Source organism: Somniosus microcephalus, chromosome 10 (genome assembly GCF_052327205.1).
Source record: "Somniosus microcephalus isolate GS21.2 chromosome 10, FLI_Smic_1.0, whole genome shotgun sequence".
Lineage (NCBI taxonomy): Eukaryota > Metazoa > Chordata > Chondrichthyes > Squaliformes > Somniosidae > Somniosus > Somniosus microcephalus.
In genome coordinates, this window is record NC_140996.1 from 210,479,585 (window position 1) to 210,494,264 (window position 14,680).

At 46.2% G+C, this 14,680-nt stretch overlaps 1 protein-coding gene across 1 annotated transcript in view; it reads left to right on the forward strand.

Annotated features, from left to right (window-relative positions):
• The first annotated feature begins 726 nt into the window (after window positions 1–726).
• gabrg3 (gamma-aminobutyric acid type A receptor subunit gamma3) overlaps window positions 727–14,680 on the forward strand; it is a 102,336-nt gene continuing 88,382 nt past the window's right edge. The window contains exon 1 of the mRNA XM_085999551.1: window positions 727–873. Coding sequence (XP_085855677.1) covers window positions 735–873 — 139 coding nt within the window. The 5' untranslated portion in view covers window positions 727–734. The remainder of the gene's footprint in view (window positions 874–14,680) is intronic.

Sequence of the window (14,680 nt, forward strand, 5' to 3'; positions counted from 1 at the left end):
CTGACTTGGTGTCTTAGTGTCGCAAAAAACAACGGGAGTAAATTTGCGGATCCCACGATACCAGTGGGGCAGTCACCCTTGAAAAGAGTGTGGGTCAGAGAACGGGGGCTGGGTGCTGTAGCCCTAACTGGAACCTGTGCTCCTTTTACGAGGTTGATTCCGGAGATGAAGGGGTTGTCTTATGAAGAAAGGTTGAGCGGGTTGGGCCTATACTCATTGGAGTTTAGAAGAATGAGAGGTGATCTTATTGATACATATAAGATTCTGAAGGGGCTTGACAGGGTAGATGCAGAGAGGATGTTTCCCCTCGTGGGGGAATCTAGAACTAGGGGGCATAATTTCAGAATAAGGAGGCACCCTTTTAAATCAGAAATGAGGAGGAATTTCTTCTCTCAGAGGGTCGTGAATCTTTGGAATTCTCTTCCCCAGAGAGCTGTGGAGGCTGGGTCATTGAATATATTTAAGGTGGAGATAGACAGATTTTTGAAAGGTAAGGGAGTCAAGGGTTATGGGGAGCGGGCAGGGAAGTGGAGTTGAGGCCAAGATCAGATCAGCCATGATCTTATTGAATGGCGGAGCCGGCTCGAGGGGCCAAATGACCTACTCCTGCTCCTACGTCTTATGTTCTTCTGTCCTTATGAGCATGGCTCTCTTGCTGGGAGTACAGGATCGTTGCTCGACAATTGAAAATGCCATTAACAGTCTTTTTCTCTTAATCAGGAGAATATGTCGTCATGACCGTGTACTTCGATTTAAGTAGAAGAATGGGATATTTCACGATTCAGACCTACATACCTTGTATATTGACGGTCGTCCTATCGTGGGTATCATTCTGGATTAAGAAAGATGCAACTCCAGCCAGGACCGCACTGGGTAAGTTTTGTGTCGCATTTAGTTGTCAGATTCTTCATTCATTGATTCTTCATTAATTGGCAAAAGAACCAGAGGCATCATGGGGGTGGGGGGGGGGGGGGGGGAAAGATTATGCAGCGAGTTGTTACAATCTGGAATGCACGACCTGAACAGGTGGTGGCAACAGGTTCAATTATAATGTTCAAAACGGAACAGAATTTTTTTTTAAATTCATTTTTATGGGATGTGGGCGTCGCTGGCAAGGCCAGCATTTATTGCCCATCCCTAATTGCCCCTGAGAAGGTGGTGGTGAGCCGCCTTCTTGGACCACTAGAGTCCATGTGGTGAAGGTTCTCCCACAGTGCTGTTAGGGAGGGGGTTCCAGGATTTTGACCCAGTGACGATGAAACAACAGCGATATACTTCTAAGTCAGGATGGTGTGTGACTTGGAGGGGAACTTGGAGGTGGTGGTGTTCCCATGCGCCTGCTGCCCTTGTCCTTCTAGGTGGAAGAGGTCGCGGGTTTGGGAGGTGCTGCCGAAGAAGCCTTGGCGAGTTGGTGCAGTGTATCTTGTAGATGGTACACACTGCAGCCACGGTACGCCGGTGGTGGAGGGAGTGGATGTTTAAGTGGTAGAGGGGCTGTCAATCAAGCGGGCTGCTTTGTCCTGGATGGTGTCGAGCTTCTTAAGTGTTGTTGGAGCTGCACTCATCCAGGCAAGTGGAGAGTATTCCATCACACTCCTGACTTGTGCCTTGTAGATGGTGGAAAGGCTTTGGGGAGTCAGGAGGTGAGATATTTGATAAATACTTAAATACTTAATAATTGATAAATACTTGAAAAGGAAAAATTTGCAGGGCAATGTGGAAAGAGCAGCTGGGACTAATTGGATAGCTCTTTCAAAGAAATGATAGGCCGAATGGCCTCCTTCTGTTCCGTATCATGCTATGATTCTATGATTCATGTGGCACGATCTTTTCACAGTTTCTTGATTTGGGCTCCTTCTCTTAGCCTCGGTGATGTTCTACATTATAGGCTTGGCCTTCGCCTAAACTTTCCAGTGATAAATCAAAGGGTAGTTGAGAAAACTGTTTGTAGATATTTACTTGCTAGGCCAATATTTAGAAACCTCTGTTAATACTGCAATTCCCACCACACACAGTCAGTAATTTAAGAGTGTACTTAAAAAAATGTTCATTGCAAGTAACCACATTCTAAATTTTCCTATGCTTCATGGTTGACAAGAAAATTCAAGACATTTTACTTTTTATTGAGGCAAAACTAGGCCATCCCTTCAGGCGAGCTGCACAGCATAATGTCTGCAGGCCAAATCCGGCTCACTTGATTCTTTCATCCTGCCCACGATGAATCTTCAAAAGAGCTGGGCCAACAGTATTCCCTGTAGGTTGGTAGGATGTTGTATCTGGCCCCCTGGTGCTCATTTTAATAATTATTGTCAATATTTAAGAATCTTTTGTTTGTATTTCAATTTAGCTTTTTTTTTGTTGCATTGCTGTGGCTACATTAAGGGGTCTTTTTCCGGCCTCACATTTTTGGCGGGGGACTTGCCCACCGGAAGCTCATATTTGGAATTTCAAGAAGGCACCTCCAACAGTGTAGTGCTGAGGGAGCGCTGCACTGTTGGAGGTGACATCTTTCAGATGAGACGTTAAACGGAGGCCCCGTCTGCGCTCTCAGGTGGTTGTAAATATCCCACGGCGCTATTTCGAAGAAGGGCAGGGGAGTTTTCCCTGGTGTCCTCGCCAATATTTATCCCTCAATCAACATAACAAAAAAAAACAGATTATCTGGTCATTATCACGTTGCTGTTTGTGGGAGCTTGCTGTGCGCAAATTGGCTGCCGCATTTCCCACATTACAATGGTGACTATACTCCAGAAGTACTTCATTGGCTGTAAAGCGCTTTGGGACGTCCGCTGGTTGTGAAATGTAAGTCTTTCTTTCCTTCTTATAATCTTGGCGTCACCATCCATTGCTTCTTGACATATCTCATCTTCAAAATGCAGTAGAGTTGGGGATTTCAAAATAAAGTTGGCTGGTAGGTAGATTTAAGGTGAGGGTTGCCAACTTTTGGTGGCATGCATTTCCGTGAGGTTTCATCATGTGACCTCCTGCCTTTAACTGCCCCGCCCCCCACGCTCCCGCCATTATTCAACTCGTTCATCCTCATGTCCTTCCCATGCCAATTGAAAAGCTGATTGGAGGTCAGTCAAAACAACCTTTTTCCCATCTTCAATACTTTTATTAAATAATAAATGAAAGTGTTCTAAAGAAAATGAGAAAAAAAACACAGGTTTATTTTTTTAAATTCCCCTATGATTTTTCTCCTGGGTTGCTTATGACAACTCCAGGACAATTCTGGAGGGTTGGCAACTCTATTTAAGGTACACAATTGACGGATTTTGTAGGCCCAACTGATATCCTAGTTTCCATTACTGGTCTTGTATTGTTATTTTCCACCTCTCAGTAAATGTTTGAAATGTTGAAGATTGACAGTCTGGAAAGGAAGCATTTTAGAAAGCCCTGATTGAAGTGTATAATACTAAATGGGATAGATAAGACAAACATAGAACATTACTTCAAACTAAGCTACAAAAGTAAGACCGGATGCCATAAATTTCAACTAGAGCATCAAGACGGTCCTGCACTTTGAGCCCAAGTCCATCACTTTGGTAAAATGGTGTTGGTTCACGTCTGCAGTTATAGATAAAACTAGAGGTCATAAATATAAGATAGTCACTAATAAATCCAGTGAAACTTCTTTATCCAGAGCGTGGTTAGAAAGTGGAACTTGCTACCACATGGAGTAGTTGAGACGACTAGCATAGATGCATTCAATGGGAAGTTAGATAAGGGAGAAAGGAATAGAAGGTTATGCTAGAAACATAGAAGATAGGAGCAGGAGTAGGCCATTCGGCCCCTCGAGCCTGTTCCGCCATTTAATGAGATCATGGCTGATCATTCAAATTCAGTACCCTGTCCCTGCCTTCTCCCCATATCCCTTGATCCCTTTAGCCTTAAGAAATATATCTAACTCCTTCTTGAATATATTTAATGGCCCAGAACTTGGTGTCGGGGGCTTGCCGCGCGTGCAAGCCCCCGATCTGCACTCACCCTGCGCGCTGACATCTGAAGCCCAGGCCTGCTTGCATTTTCTGTCACAGGTCCGGTTCAGATGTCAGCGCGCAGTGCTTACCTGATCCAGCGGCGTAGTTAGTGCGATGTGCCGGCTGGGATCAGGTGAGCACTGTACAACCAATCAGGGGAGGGGAAGGTTCATTCATGAGTTTGAGAGTAAGAACTGTCAAACTCATGAAAACTACGGGGGCCCAAAACACTATTTAAACTATAAATAAAAATTTAAAAAACATCCCAATTATTAAATTAAGTATAAATAAGTAAAAAAAAAATTTAAACAATTTTTTTTTGAAAAAAATAAAATTTTAATAAAACTTACCTTATTGTAGATTCTTTAAAATAATAAACCTGTGGAAAAAAAATTCAAAATTACACTAAAACACCACTTACCTGTAAAAATAAATACTTATGTGTGCTTTTTACAAGCGTAAAGACCGGAGGCCTTTAGACATGCGCAAATCCCCCAAAACAGAGGAAATCCAAGACGCACGCGCTGCCCCCTACAGTGCACGCGCTAGCCTCTTCAACTCTTGGGTTAGAGGAGAGGAAATGCCGGTTTTCAGCGCATGCGCTATGCATGCTGAAAACCGGCATTTCCTCCGGCCAGACGCGCGAGTACCCCTTCCGTACTCACGCGTTTGGGGAGGAATTACTGCCCCAATGAATTGGCCTCAACTGCCTTCTGTGGTAGAGAATTCCACAGGTTCACCACTCTCTGGGTGAAGAAATTGCTCCTCATCTCAGTTCTAAATGGCTTATCCCTTATCCTTAGAATAGCAGAGCACTTGGAAAACAGTGACAGGATCGGACAAAGTCAACATGGATTTACAAAAGGTAAATTGTGCTTGACTAATTTACTGGAATTTTTTGAGGATGTAACTGGTAGAATAGATAAGGGAGAACCAGTGGGTGTGGTGTATTTGGACTTTCAGAATGCTTTCGATAAGGTCCCGCATAAGAGATTAGCATGCAAAGTTAAAGTGCATGGGATTGGGGGTGAAGTACTGACTTGGATAGCGAACTGGTTGGCAGACAGGAAGCAAAGAGTTGGAATAAACGGGTCTTTTTCCGAGTGGCAGGCAGCGACTCGTGCGGTACCGCAGGGATCGGTGCTAGGACCCCAGCTATTCACAATGGCCTAGAAATTCGGTGGGCTGCGCCACCAGTTAGTGCCTAAAGAGGGCACTCAGTGGCTTTAGCGCCACTGGCCACGCCTCCCGCGATATTTAGCGGGGCGCTAATGGCGGCGTTAGCCTGTAGCACTGCGCCGCCACCGATGACGTCATCGGTGTGCGCAGTGCCCCGCTACCGCCCCGAGCACAATATTGGGTCGCGCCCCCCCCCCCCCCCGGAGCGCTGGTCGCAAATCGAAACCGGTTCACGGGGCCTACCTGTGGTGGTAGTGGCGCAAATTAAGGTGGAGGTGCGGGGCCGCCTGTCAGCACCTCCTCGCGCCGCCCCCCCCCCGGGCAGTGCCGGCTGTGTCCCGAGAGCCCGGCACTTCTCCTCGGTGCCGGGCTCTTTTGCCGACACTCACGATCGGTGATCGAGCTGGTGCTGGCCCCTCCCCCTTAAGAAGGGGAGGAAGGCCTGCCGTACTGCAGCGCGCCGTGCCGCAGCATCTGGCGCTGTGGCACGTAGCGCTGCGATATTCAGTTTGAGCGCCCCAAGCGGGACGCGGGGAGCCTCGAGCAGCGCCCCGAGTCCCTCTTGGGGCGCTCCAACTGAATATTGGGGGGGCGCAAGCGGCTCCGCCCGGAGCGCAAATTCCGGCGCCCAGGCGAGCTTGGCGCCCCAAAAGCGGCGCCACCGAATTTTTAGCCCAATATATATTAATGATCTAGACGAGGGAATTAGATATAATATCTCCAAGTTTGCAGCTGACACAAAGCTGAGTGGGCGTGTGTGCTGTGAGGAGGATGCCGAGAAACTCCAGGATGATTTGGACAGGTTGGGTGATTGGGCAGGTGCATGGCAGATGCAGTATAATGTGGATAAATGTGAGGTTATCCACTTTGGTGGCAAAAACAGAAAGGCAGATTATTATCTGAATGGCAATAGATTGGGAGAAGGGGAAGTGCAACGAGACCTGAGTGTCCTTCTGCACCAGCCACTTAAGGTAAGCATGCAGGTGCAGCAGGCGGTTAAGAAGACAAATGGTATATTGGCCTTCATAGCGAGAGGATTCGAGTAAGGAGCAAGGATATCTTGCTGCAGTTGTACAGGGCCTTGGTGAGACCACACCTTGAGTATTGTATGCAGTTTTGGTCGCCTTATCTGAGGAAGGATGTTCTTGTCATGGAGGGAGTGCAGCGAAGATTCACCAGACTGATACCTGGGATGGCAGGAATGACATATGAGGAGAGATTGGGTCGATTGGGCTTATATTCGCTGGAGTTTAGAAGAATGAGAGGGGATCTCATTGAAACATATAACATTCTAACAGGACTATGATGTGGAGATGCCGGTGTTGGACTGGGGTGGACAAATATGAGAAGTCACACAACACCAGGTTATAGTCCAACAGCTTTCTTTGAGATCACAAGCTTTCGGAGCGCTGGTCCTTCGTCAAGTGAAGTGAAGAGATGCATATAGGCACAGCATATATAGTCAGAGAACACTGCCAGATGATTACAGGTAATCTTTCTAACTGCCCTTTATCACACCTCGGCAGAGCGATAATCACAGCAATCAAAGGTATGAAAGGTGTCCAAACAGGTCAGTCAGGAAAACATTACATCAAAGAACAATGAGGTGGGATCACGAGGGGTCAAATATTGCAGATGCTGGGGTCTGTATGAAAAACAAACAAAAAACAAATTAAAAAAAAAAAAAGTTTTTTTGCTGGAAATCACAGCAGGTACGGCTGCATCTGTGTAGCGAGAACAAGCCAACGACGACTCGAGTCTGGATATGACTACGTCAGGTGGGGTTACATGTAGCGTGACATGAACCCAAGATCCCGGTTGAGGCCATCCTCATGAGTGCGGAACTTGGCTATCAGTTTCTGCTCGACGATTTTGCGTTGTCGTGTGTCTCGAAGGCCGCCTTGGAGAATGCTTACCCGATGATCGGAGGCTGAATGTCCTTGACTGCTGAATTGTTCCCCGACTGGGAGGGAACACTCCTGCCTGGTGATTGTTGTGCGGTGTCCGTTCATCCGTTGTCGCAGCGTCTGCATGGTCTCGCCGATGTACCATGCTCCGGGGCATCCTTTCCTGCAACGTATGAGATAGACAACGTTGGCCGAGTCACATAAGTATGTACCTGGTGGGTGGTGTCCTCACGTGTGATGATGGTATCTGTGTTGATGATCTGGAATGTCTTGCAGAGGTTGCCGTGGCAGGGTTGTGTGGTGTCGTGATCGCTGTTCTCCTGAAAGCTGGGTAATTTGCTGCGAACGATGGTCTGTTTGAGGTTAGGCGGCTGTTTGAAGGCGAGTAGTGGAGGCGTGGGGATGGCCTTAGCGAGGTGTTCGTCATCATTGATGACATGTTGAAGGCTGCGAAGAACATGGCGTAGTTTCTCCGCTCCGGGGAAGTACTGGACGACGAAGGGTACTCTGTTGGTTGTGTCCCGTGTTTGTCTTCTGAGGAGGTCTATGCGATTTTTCGCTGTGGCCCGTCGGAACTGTCGATCGACGAGTCGAGCATCATATCCCATTCTTACGAGGGCTTCTTTCAGCGTCTGTAGGTGTCCATCACGTTCCTCCTCGTCTGAGCAGATCCTGTGTATTTGCAGGGCTTGTCCATAGGGGATGGCTTCTTTAACGTGGTTAGGGTGGAAGCTGGAGAAGTGGAGCATCGTGAGGTTGTCCGTGGGCTTGTGGTAGAGTGAAGTGCTGAGGTGTCCGTCTTTGATGGAGATTCGTGTGTCCAAGAATGAAACCGATTCTGAGGAGTAGTCCATGGTGAGTTTGATGGTGGGATGGAACTTGTTGATGTTATCGTGTAGTCTTTTCAGTGGTTCTTTGCCGTGGGTCCATAGGAAGAAAATGTCGTCGATGCATCTGTTGGTTGGAGGTCCTGTGCAGCGAAGAAGTCTTGCTCGAACTTGTGCATGTAGATGTTGGCGTATTGGGGTGCAAATTTGGTCCCCATGGCTGTTCCGTGTGTTTGGGTAAAGAACTGGTTGTCTTGTGGTCAAGGATGAAGCGGATGAGTTGTAGGATGGCGTCTGGAGATTGGCTGTTGTTGGTGTTGAGTACTGAGGCTGTCGCAGCGATGCCGTCATCGTGGGGGATACTGGTGTAGAGTGCCGAGACATCCATCGTGGTGAGGAGTGTTCCTGGTTCAACTGGTCCGTGGGTGCTGAGTTTCTGTAAGAAGTCTGTAGTGTCGCGACAGAAGCTGGGGGTTCCCTGTACGATGGGTTTCAGGATGCCCTTGAAGTATCCAGAGAGGCTCTCACACAGGGTTCCGTTGCCTGATACGATAGGACGTCCGGGTGTGTTGGCTTTGTGTATCTTTGGGAGGTAGTAGAAGTCTCCCACGCGGGGAGTAATGGGATGAGAGCGCGTAGGATGCTTTGAAGGTCTGGATCGAAGGTCTTGATCAGTCTGTTAAGTTGGCGGGTATGTTATTTGGTCGGATCTGCGGGTAACTGTCTGTAGTGTTCCTGGTTGTCCAGTTGTCGGTATGCTTCTTTGCAATAGTCCATTCTGTTCTGTATGACGATGGCTCCTCCTTTGTCTGCTGGTTTGATGACGATGTTGCGGTTGGTCTAGAGAGCGTGGATGTCGTTGCGTTGTGCTCGGGTGACATTCTGGACTGTCTTGAGTGCGGCTGATGAATCTGGCGTTGATGCATCTCCTGACAGCTTGAGCATACATGTCAAGCTTAGGGCAGCGACCCTCCGGAGGGGTCCAATTTCACTCTTTCTTCTTCGGTTGCTGCACTGCGGATCCCTCTGTCTGCTGTTCTGGATCATTGATTGTCCCATTGGGTTCGCTGATGACATCCTGGGATTTGTGGAAGAATTCCCGGAGCCTCATTCTCCTGATGAATTCCTCAGAACCAGGGGTCACAGACTAAAGATAAGGGGTAAGCCATTTAGGACTGAGATGAGGAGGAATTTCTTCACCCAGAGAGTGGTGAACCTGTGGAATTCTCTACCACAAAAGGCAGTTGAGGCCAATTCATTAAATATATTCAAGAAGGGGTTAGATATATTTCTTAAGGCTAAAGGGATCAAGGGATATGGGGAGAAAGCAGGGACAGGGTGCTGAATTTGGATGATCAGCCATGATCTCATTAAATGACGGAGCAGGTTCGAGGGGCTGAATGGCCTACTCCTGCTCCTATTTTCTATGTTTCTATGTTATGCTTTGACCCCTGGTTCTGGACTCCCCCGCCATTGGGAACACCCTTCCTGCATCTAGTCTGTTTAGTCCTGTTAGAATTTTATAAGTTTCAATGAGATCCCCTGCCATTCTTCTAAACTGTAGCAAATACAAGCCCAATCGACCCAATTTCTCCTCATACGTCATTCCTGCCATCCCAGGTATCAGTCTGGTGAATCTTCGCTGCACTCCCTCCATGGCAAGAACATGCTTCTTCAGATAAGGTGACCAAAACTTCACACAATACTCAAGGTGTGGTCTCACCAAGGCCCTGTACAACTGCAGCAAGACATCCTTGTTCCTGTACTCAAACACTCTCGCTACGAAGGCCAACCATAACATTTGCCTTCTTAACCGCCTGCTGCACCTGCATGCTTACCTTCATTATGCTAATAGGGTGAGATGAAGCAGGGTGGGAGGAGGCTCGTGTGGAGGGTAAACATCAGGATAAACCAGCTGGGCCGAATAACCTGTTTCCGTGCTGTAAATTCTTTGTAATTATATGTAAGTTAGTTTCCCATATAGTTATTTCCCAAGCTCGGTCATGCCATCAGCAGGGAGGCACTGAGCTTACAGGCAGGGCAGGCAGACTACAACAAGCCACTCTTTACCACTTCTAGCAATTAGCTGAGGAGTGAACTTGACAGAAGTTCAGGAGCAGGTCATTTGCCCGCAGTTTTGATCACGGTGGATGCTCAGGGAGGGAAATTTAAGAAAAGGGAAAAAAATAAATGACTTTAAAAGAAAAAAATCCTATTCTTATGGTAAGCCACCATTTTTAGCACACACCAACTTGGGAATTCCCCAGCTGCGTATTCATATCCCCATCAATCTGTGTTCTGACACCATTTCCCAGAGAGCTCGCAGTGCCACGAGGCAGAGCCAATAAATTTGAAGCAGTCTGCATCATTGCACCTGACTCAAGATCTAAATGCAACACCTGACTGCTGTACACAGCAAAGCATTTAAAGTGTGCAAACCATATTTAGAAAAATTAAAAGCCTTTAAAGGCCTTACTATTAGCCTGCCAAACACGGTTCTCTACTTTGTATTGGAAATGGATTTTAAAATTGTTGGCAAGCTGAAAGTTAAGTATCCCGGAATGCGAGGGAATGAGTTCATGTCACGGTGAGCTCCCAGCCTTAGCTGAGCCATCGAGGTCAGGACTGAGCAAGTGCAGCAGGCTTCTCTGTACAACACCATCTACAAGGCACAAGTCAGGAGTGTGATGGAATACTCACCACTTGCCTGGATGAGTGCAGCTCCAACAACACAAGAAGCTCGACACCATCCAGGACAAAGCAGTTTGCTTGATTGGCACCCCATCCACCACCTTAAACATTCACTCCCTCCACCACCGGCGTACAGTGCCTGCAGTGTGTACCATCTGCAAGATGCACTGCACCAACTCGCCAAGGCTCCTTCAGCAGCACCTCCCAAACCTGCGATCTCTTCCACCTAAAAGGACAAGGGCAGCAGGCGCATGGGAACACCACCACCTCCAAGTTCCCCTCCAAGTCACACACCATCCTGACTGAGAAGTATATCTCCGATCCTTCATCGTCACTGGGTCAAAATCCTGGAACTCCCTCCCTAACAGCACTGTGGGAGTACCATCACCACACGGACTGCAGCGGTTCAAGAAGGCGGCTCACCACCACCTTCTCGAGGGCAATTAGGGATGGGCAATAAATACAGGCCTTGCCAGCGATGCCTACATCCCATAAACGACTTTTTAAAAAAACGACAGATTTCAAGTCTAAATATTTGCTTAAAACTATGTGGCTTGCAGTGCATTAGTGATGCTTATAAAACCAGAGTCCTACAGTAAACCCACAAACATGCTGAACATCTGGTCTGGAGTGGCCCTGGAGAGGGTTATAGAAACAAGTTAAAGTGAATTAAAATGAATCAACCTGTCGCGAAAGGGGGTATTGCAGATGGTAGATGCATCACAACACGATGCCAGGTATCTAATTTTTGTGTTAATTTAGTCGAAATTAATGGTTTTTTAAAGTAAACCTAATTTAATGTAAAAATTTGCAAAAAGAGATGTAGAAAAGGATCTCGGCGTGATGGTCGACTCCTCACTTTCAATGTCTGAACAATGTGAGGCAGCAATGAATAACGCAAATAGAATGCTGGATTATATACCAAGAATAGTAAGAGACAATTCTTCAGAGGTTATGTCTGGTGTTTACAATGCTTTGTTCAGACCACACTTTGACTACTGCATTTTTTTTTTGGTCAACACACCATGAAAAAAAAAGTTCAAGTTTTGGGCAATTGCATATCTGAATAGTACAGGCAAGGTAAGCCAGAATATTGCTTCCAGTTAAGCCAAGAAAATAGGACCAGAGGACATAAATTAAATGATGTCATGAAGAGCGATATTAAGATGAGCTTTTTTACTCAAATGAGGTAAAATGGCACTTGAGGTATTAGCATGCAAACCCGTTTAAAATAACTGGGTTAACTCTTGTTAATGCAATGAACAAGGGAATCTTATACCTCTGCGTAAAGCATTTGTAAGCGATTGCTACATAAGGTAGCACTCCAAAAGAGTAATTTGTAATAATCTACTGGTTGCATGAGTGAGTAGGAGAAGAAAAAGTGTTAGGGACGTTCAAAATCCACTTGGATACTATAATAGGAGAATCTTTTTTTTAATTCATTCACAGGATGTGGGTATTGCTGGCAAGGCCAGCATTTATTGCCCATCCCTAATTGCCCTTGAGAACGTGGCGGTGAGCCGCCGTATTGAATCTCTGCAGTCCAGGTGGTGAAGGTACTCCCACAGTGACTTTGTCATAGTGGTTTGGTACAACTGAGTGCCTTGCTAGGCCATTTCAGAGGGGCAGTTAAAAGTCAACCACATTGCTGTGGGTCTGGAGTCACATATAGGCCAGACCGAGTAAGGACGGCAGATTCCCTTCCCTAAAGGACATTAGTGAGCCAGATGGGTTTTTATGACAATCTGGTAGTTACATGGTCACCATTACTTGTACTAGCTTTTTTAAAAATTCCATATTTATTTAATTAACTGAATTTAACTTCTGTTGTTGTGGAATTTGAACTCATGTTGCTGGGATTATTAGTCTAGGCCTCTGGATTACTAGCTCAGTAACATAACCACTATGCTACCGTACCCATATCACTAGAGAGAGGAGCTTCAATGGGCTGAATAATCCTTTCTTGTAATCTTTTCCTACATTTTTAGTGAATATTACTCTAGGCATTTAACTCATCATCTGCACTCTTTTTAACCTCCAGTGCAGTGCTGAGGGAGTCCTGCACTGTCGGAGGGGCCGTCTTTCAGATAAGACGTTAAACTGAGGTCCCGTCTGCTCTCTCAGGTGGACATAAACGATCCCACGGCACTATTTCGAAGAAGAGCAGGGAGTTATCCCTGGTCTCCTGACCAATATTTATCCCTCAATCAAGATGACAAAAAAACAGATTATCTGGTCATTATCACATGGCTGTTTGCGGGAGCATGCTGTGCGCAAATTGGCTGCCGCGTTTCCCTCATTACAACGGTGACTACACTTCAAAAAGTACTTCATTGGCTGTAAAGTGCGTTGAGACATCCGGTGGTCATGAAAGGCGCTATATAACTGTAAGTCATTCATTCTTGGTGGTGCCTTGTACTATGGCTCTTGGTCCTTCACTGGTGCTTTACAGTAATAAAAAAACGTAACTAAGTAAAATAGAAATAATATTTTCAACATGCTTGCCTGAGGAGGACCGAACTTTTTAATATTTTGATTTGGTCCATTGTGTTCCTTTGTGTGGCCTTCACAAAGAACGAAGGATTTGACATCAACGTCATGATTTTTGTTAACAAAACTCTCAATAATGTTTACTAATAAAATCTGTAAATGGAGAAAAAGGCAGCAGGACATGATATGACATGCTATGTTAGCTGTTAATTTCCTGTAGTGTAGACCATTGGCTGCTGGTAACCAGCAGTAATAGGCCTCCTCTTTTCAAAACTGCATTGGTAGGCAATTTCTGCTCACCTCATATAATAATTCTATTAAACTCTCTTGGGTAGATTTTTACCCAAAGAGTAGTGAGAATGTGGAACTTGCTACCACAAGGAGTAGTTGAGATGAATAGCATAGATGCATTTAAGGGGAAGCTAGATAAGCACATGAGGGAGAAAGGAATAGAGGGATATGCTGATAGGGTGAGATAAAGTAGGGTGGGAGGAGGCTTGTGTGGAGCATAAACACCAACATTGACCAGTTGGGCCGAATGACCTGTTTCTGTGCTGTAGACTTTATGGGCTGGACTTTACTTACCAAGACGAGTTGGGGGCGGGACTGCTGCCTTTCCGGTTCTAGACCCACCCCCAGTGACGTCTAATGAACAGACGCTATTTTGCCCTGATTGGCCTTGTTAAGCCCGCCCTGCATTGAGGTGCTGTCAAACACTGACAGTCACTGTACACTGGTGAGCCCTTCACCCAGGCTCTCCAATTACTCTCTCCTTAGGATAAAACAGATGGCAGCTACAGCTGAGATTGCAGAAGCCATCTGTCACTTCTCCCAATGTGATGAGGCTACACAAACACTTCACAGCTTGTCACCTGCAGAAACATCTAACCACATTAAAAATGACTTTCCCAACATTTCCTTACCTCTGATACTAACCAGTGTCCCATTGTATCCTTCAGACCACTTCTGCAGCTGTCATCCAAACACCAACATAACAACAGACCCACAGCATGCCTCACTTACCCTGGCGGGGTTCCCCAATGTCGGGAAGTCCGCAGCAACAGTCGAAAAATTGGGAAACACCTCTTAACTGCCTGTTAACTACCTGTTAACAGGCAGATAAGTGCCTATAATCCTCTTGCCGCCGCTAGCAGTCGGGTCCCTGCGCAAATCGGGGACCGAATCCTGGGAAGATTGGTTGGAGGCAGGTTGGGAGTGGGTTCAGGACCCGCTCCCATTCTTTTTGACTTTCCCAGCAGTCCTGGCCTCCAAACCTGCCTCCTCAGGGCTGGTAAAATCCATCTCTATGTAATTCTATGTAGTGCACACAATTATGTCAGGCAAAATAGCTCAGAATTTGATGCCATCCAATGCAGGTTTGCAACATCTTATGCATTAAATCAGTTAACTGCAAACGTGATTATTCTTGATATGCACAAAAGAACAAGCCTAGTCTATAATCTGGTTAATGTAAGAAATCTTGAAAATTGATCAAGACATAATTGAATGTACCAGAATCCTGAAGTGGCGGTAAGTGTCTCGAATAGGCAGGTTTTTTTATTCCTAATTTGAAGGTTTTATAAAATTAGTCAGTATTTTTTAACTA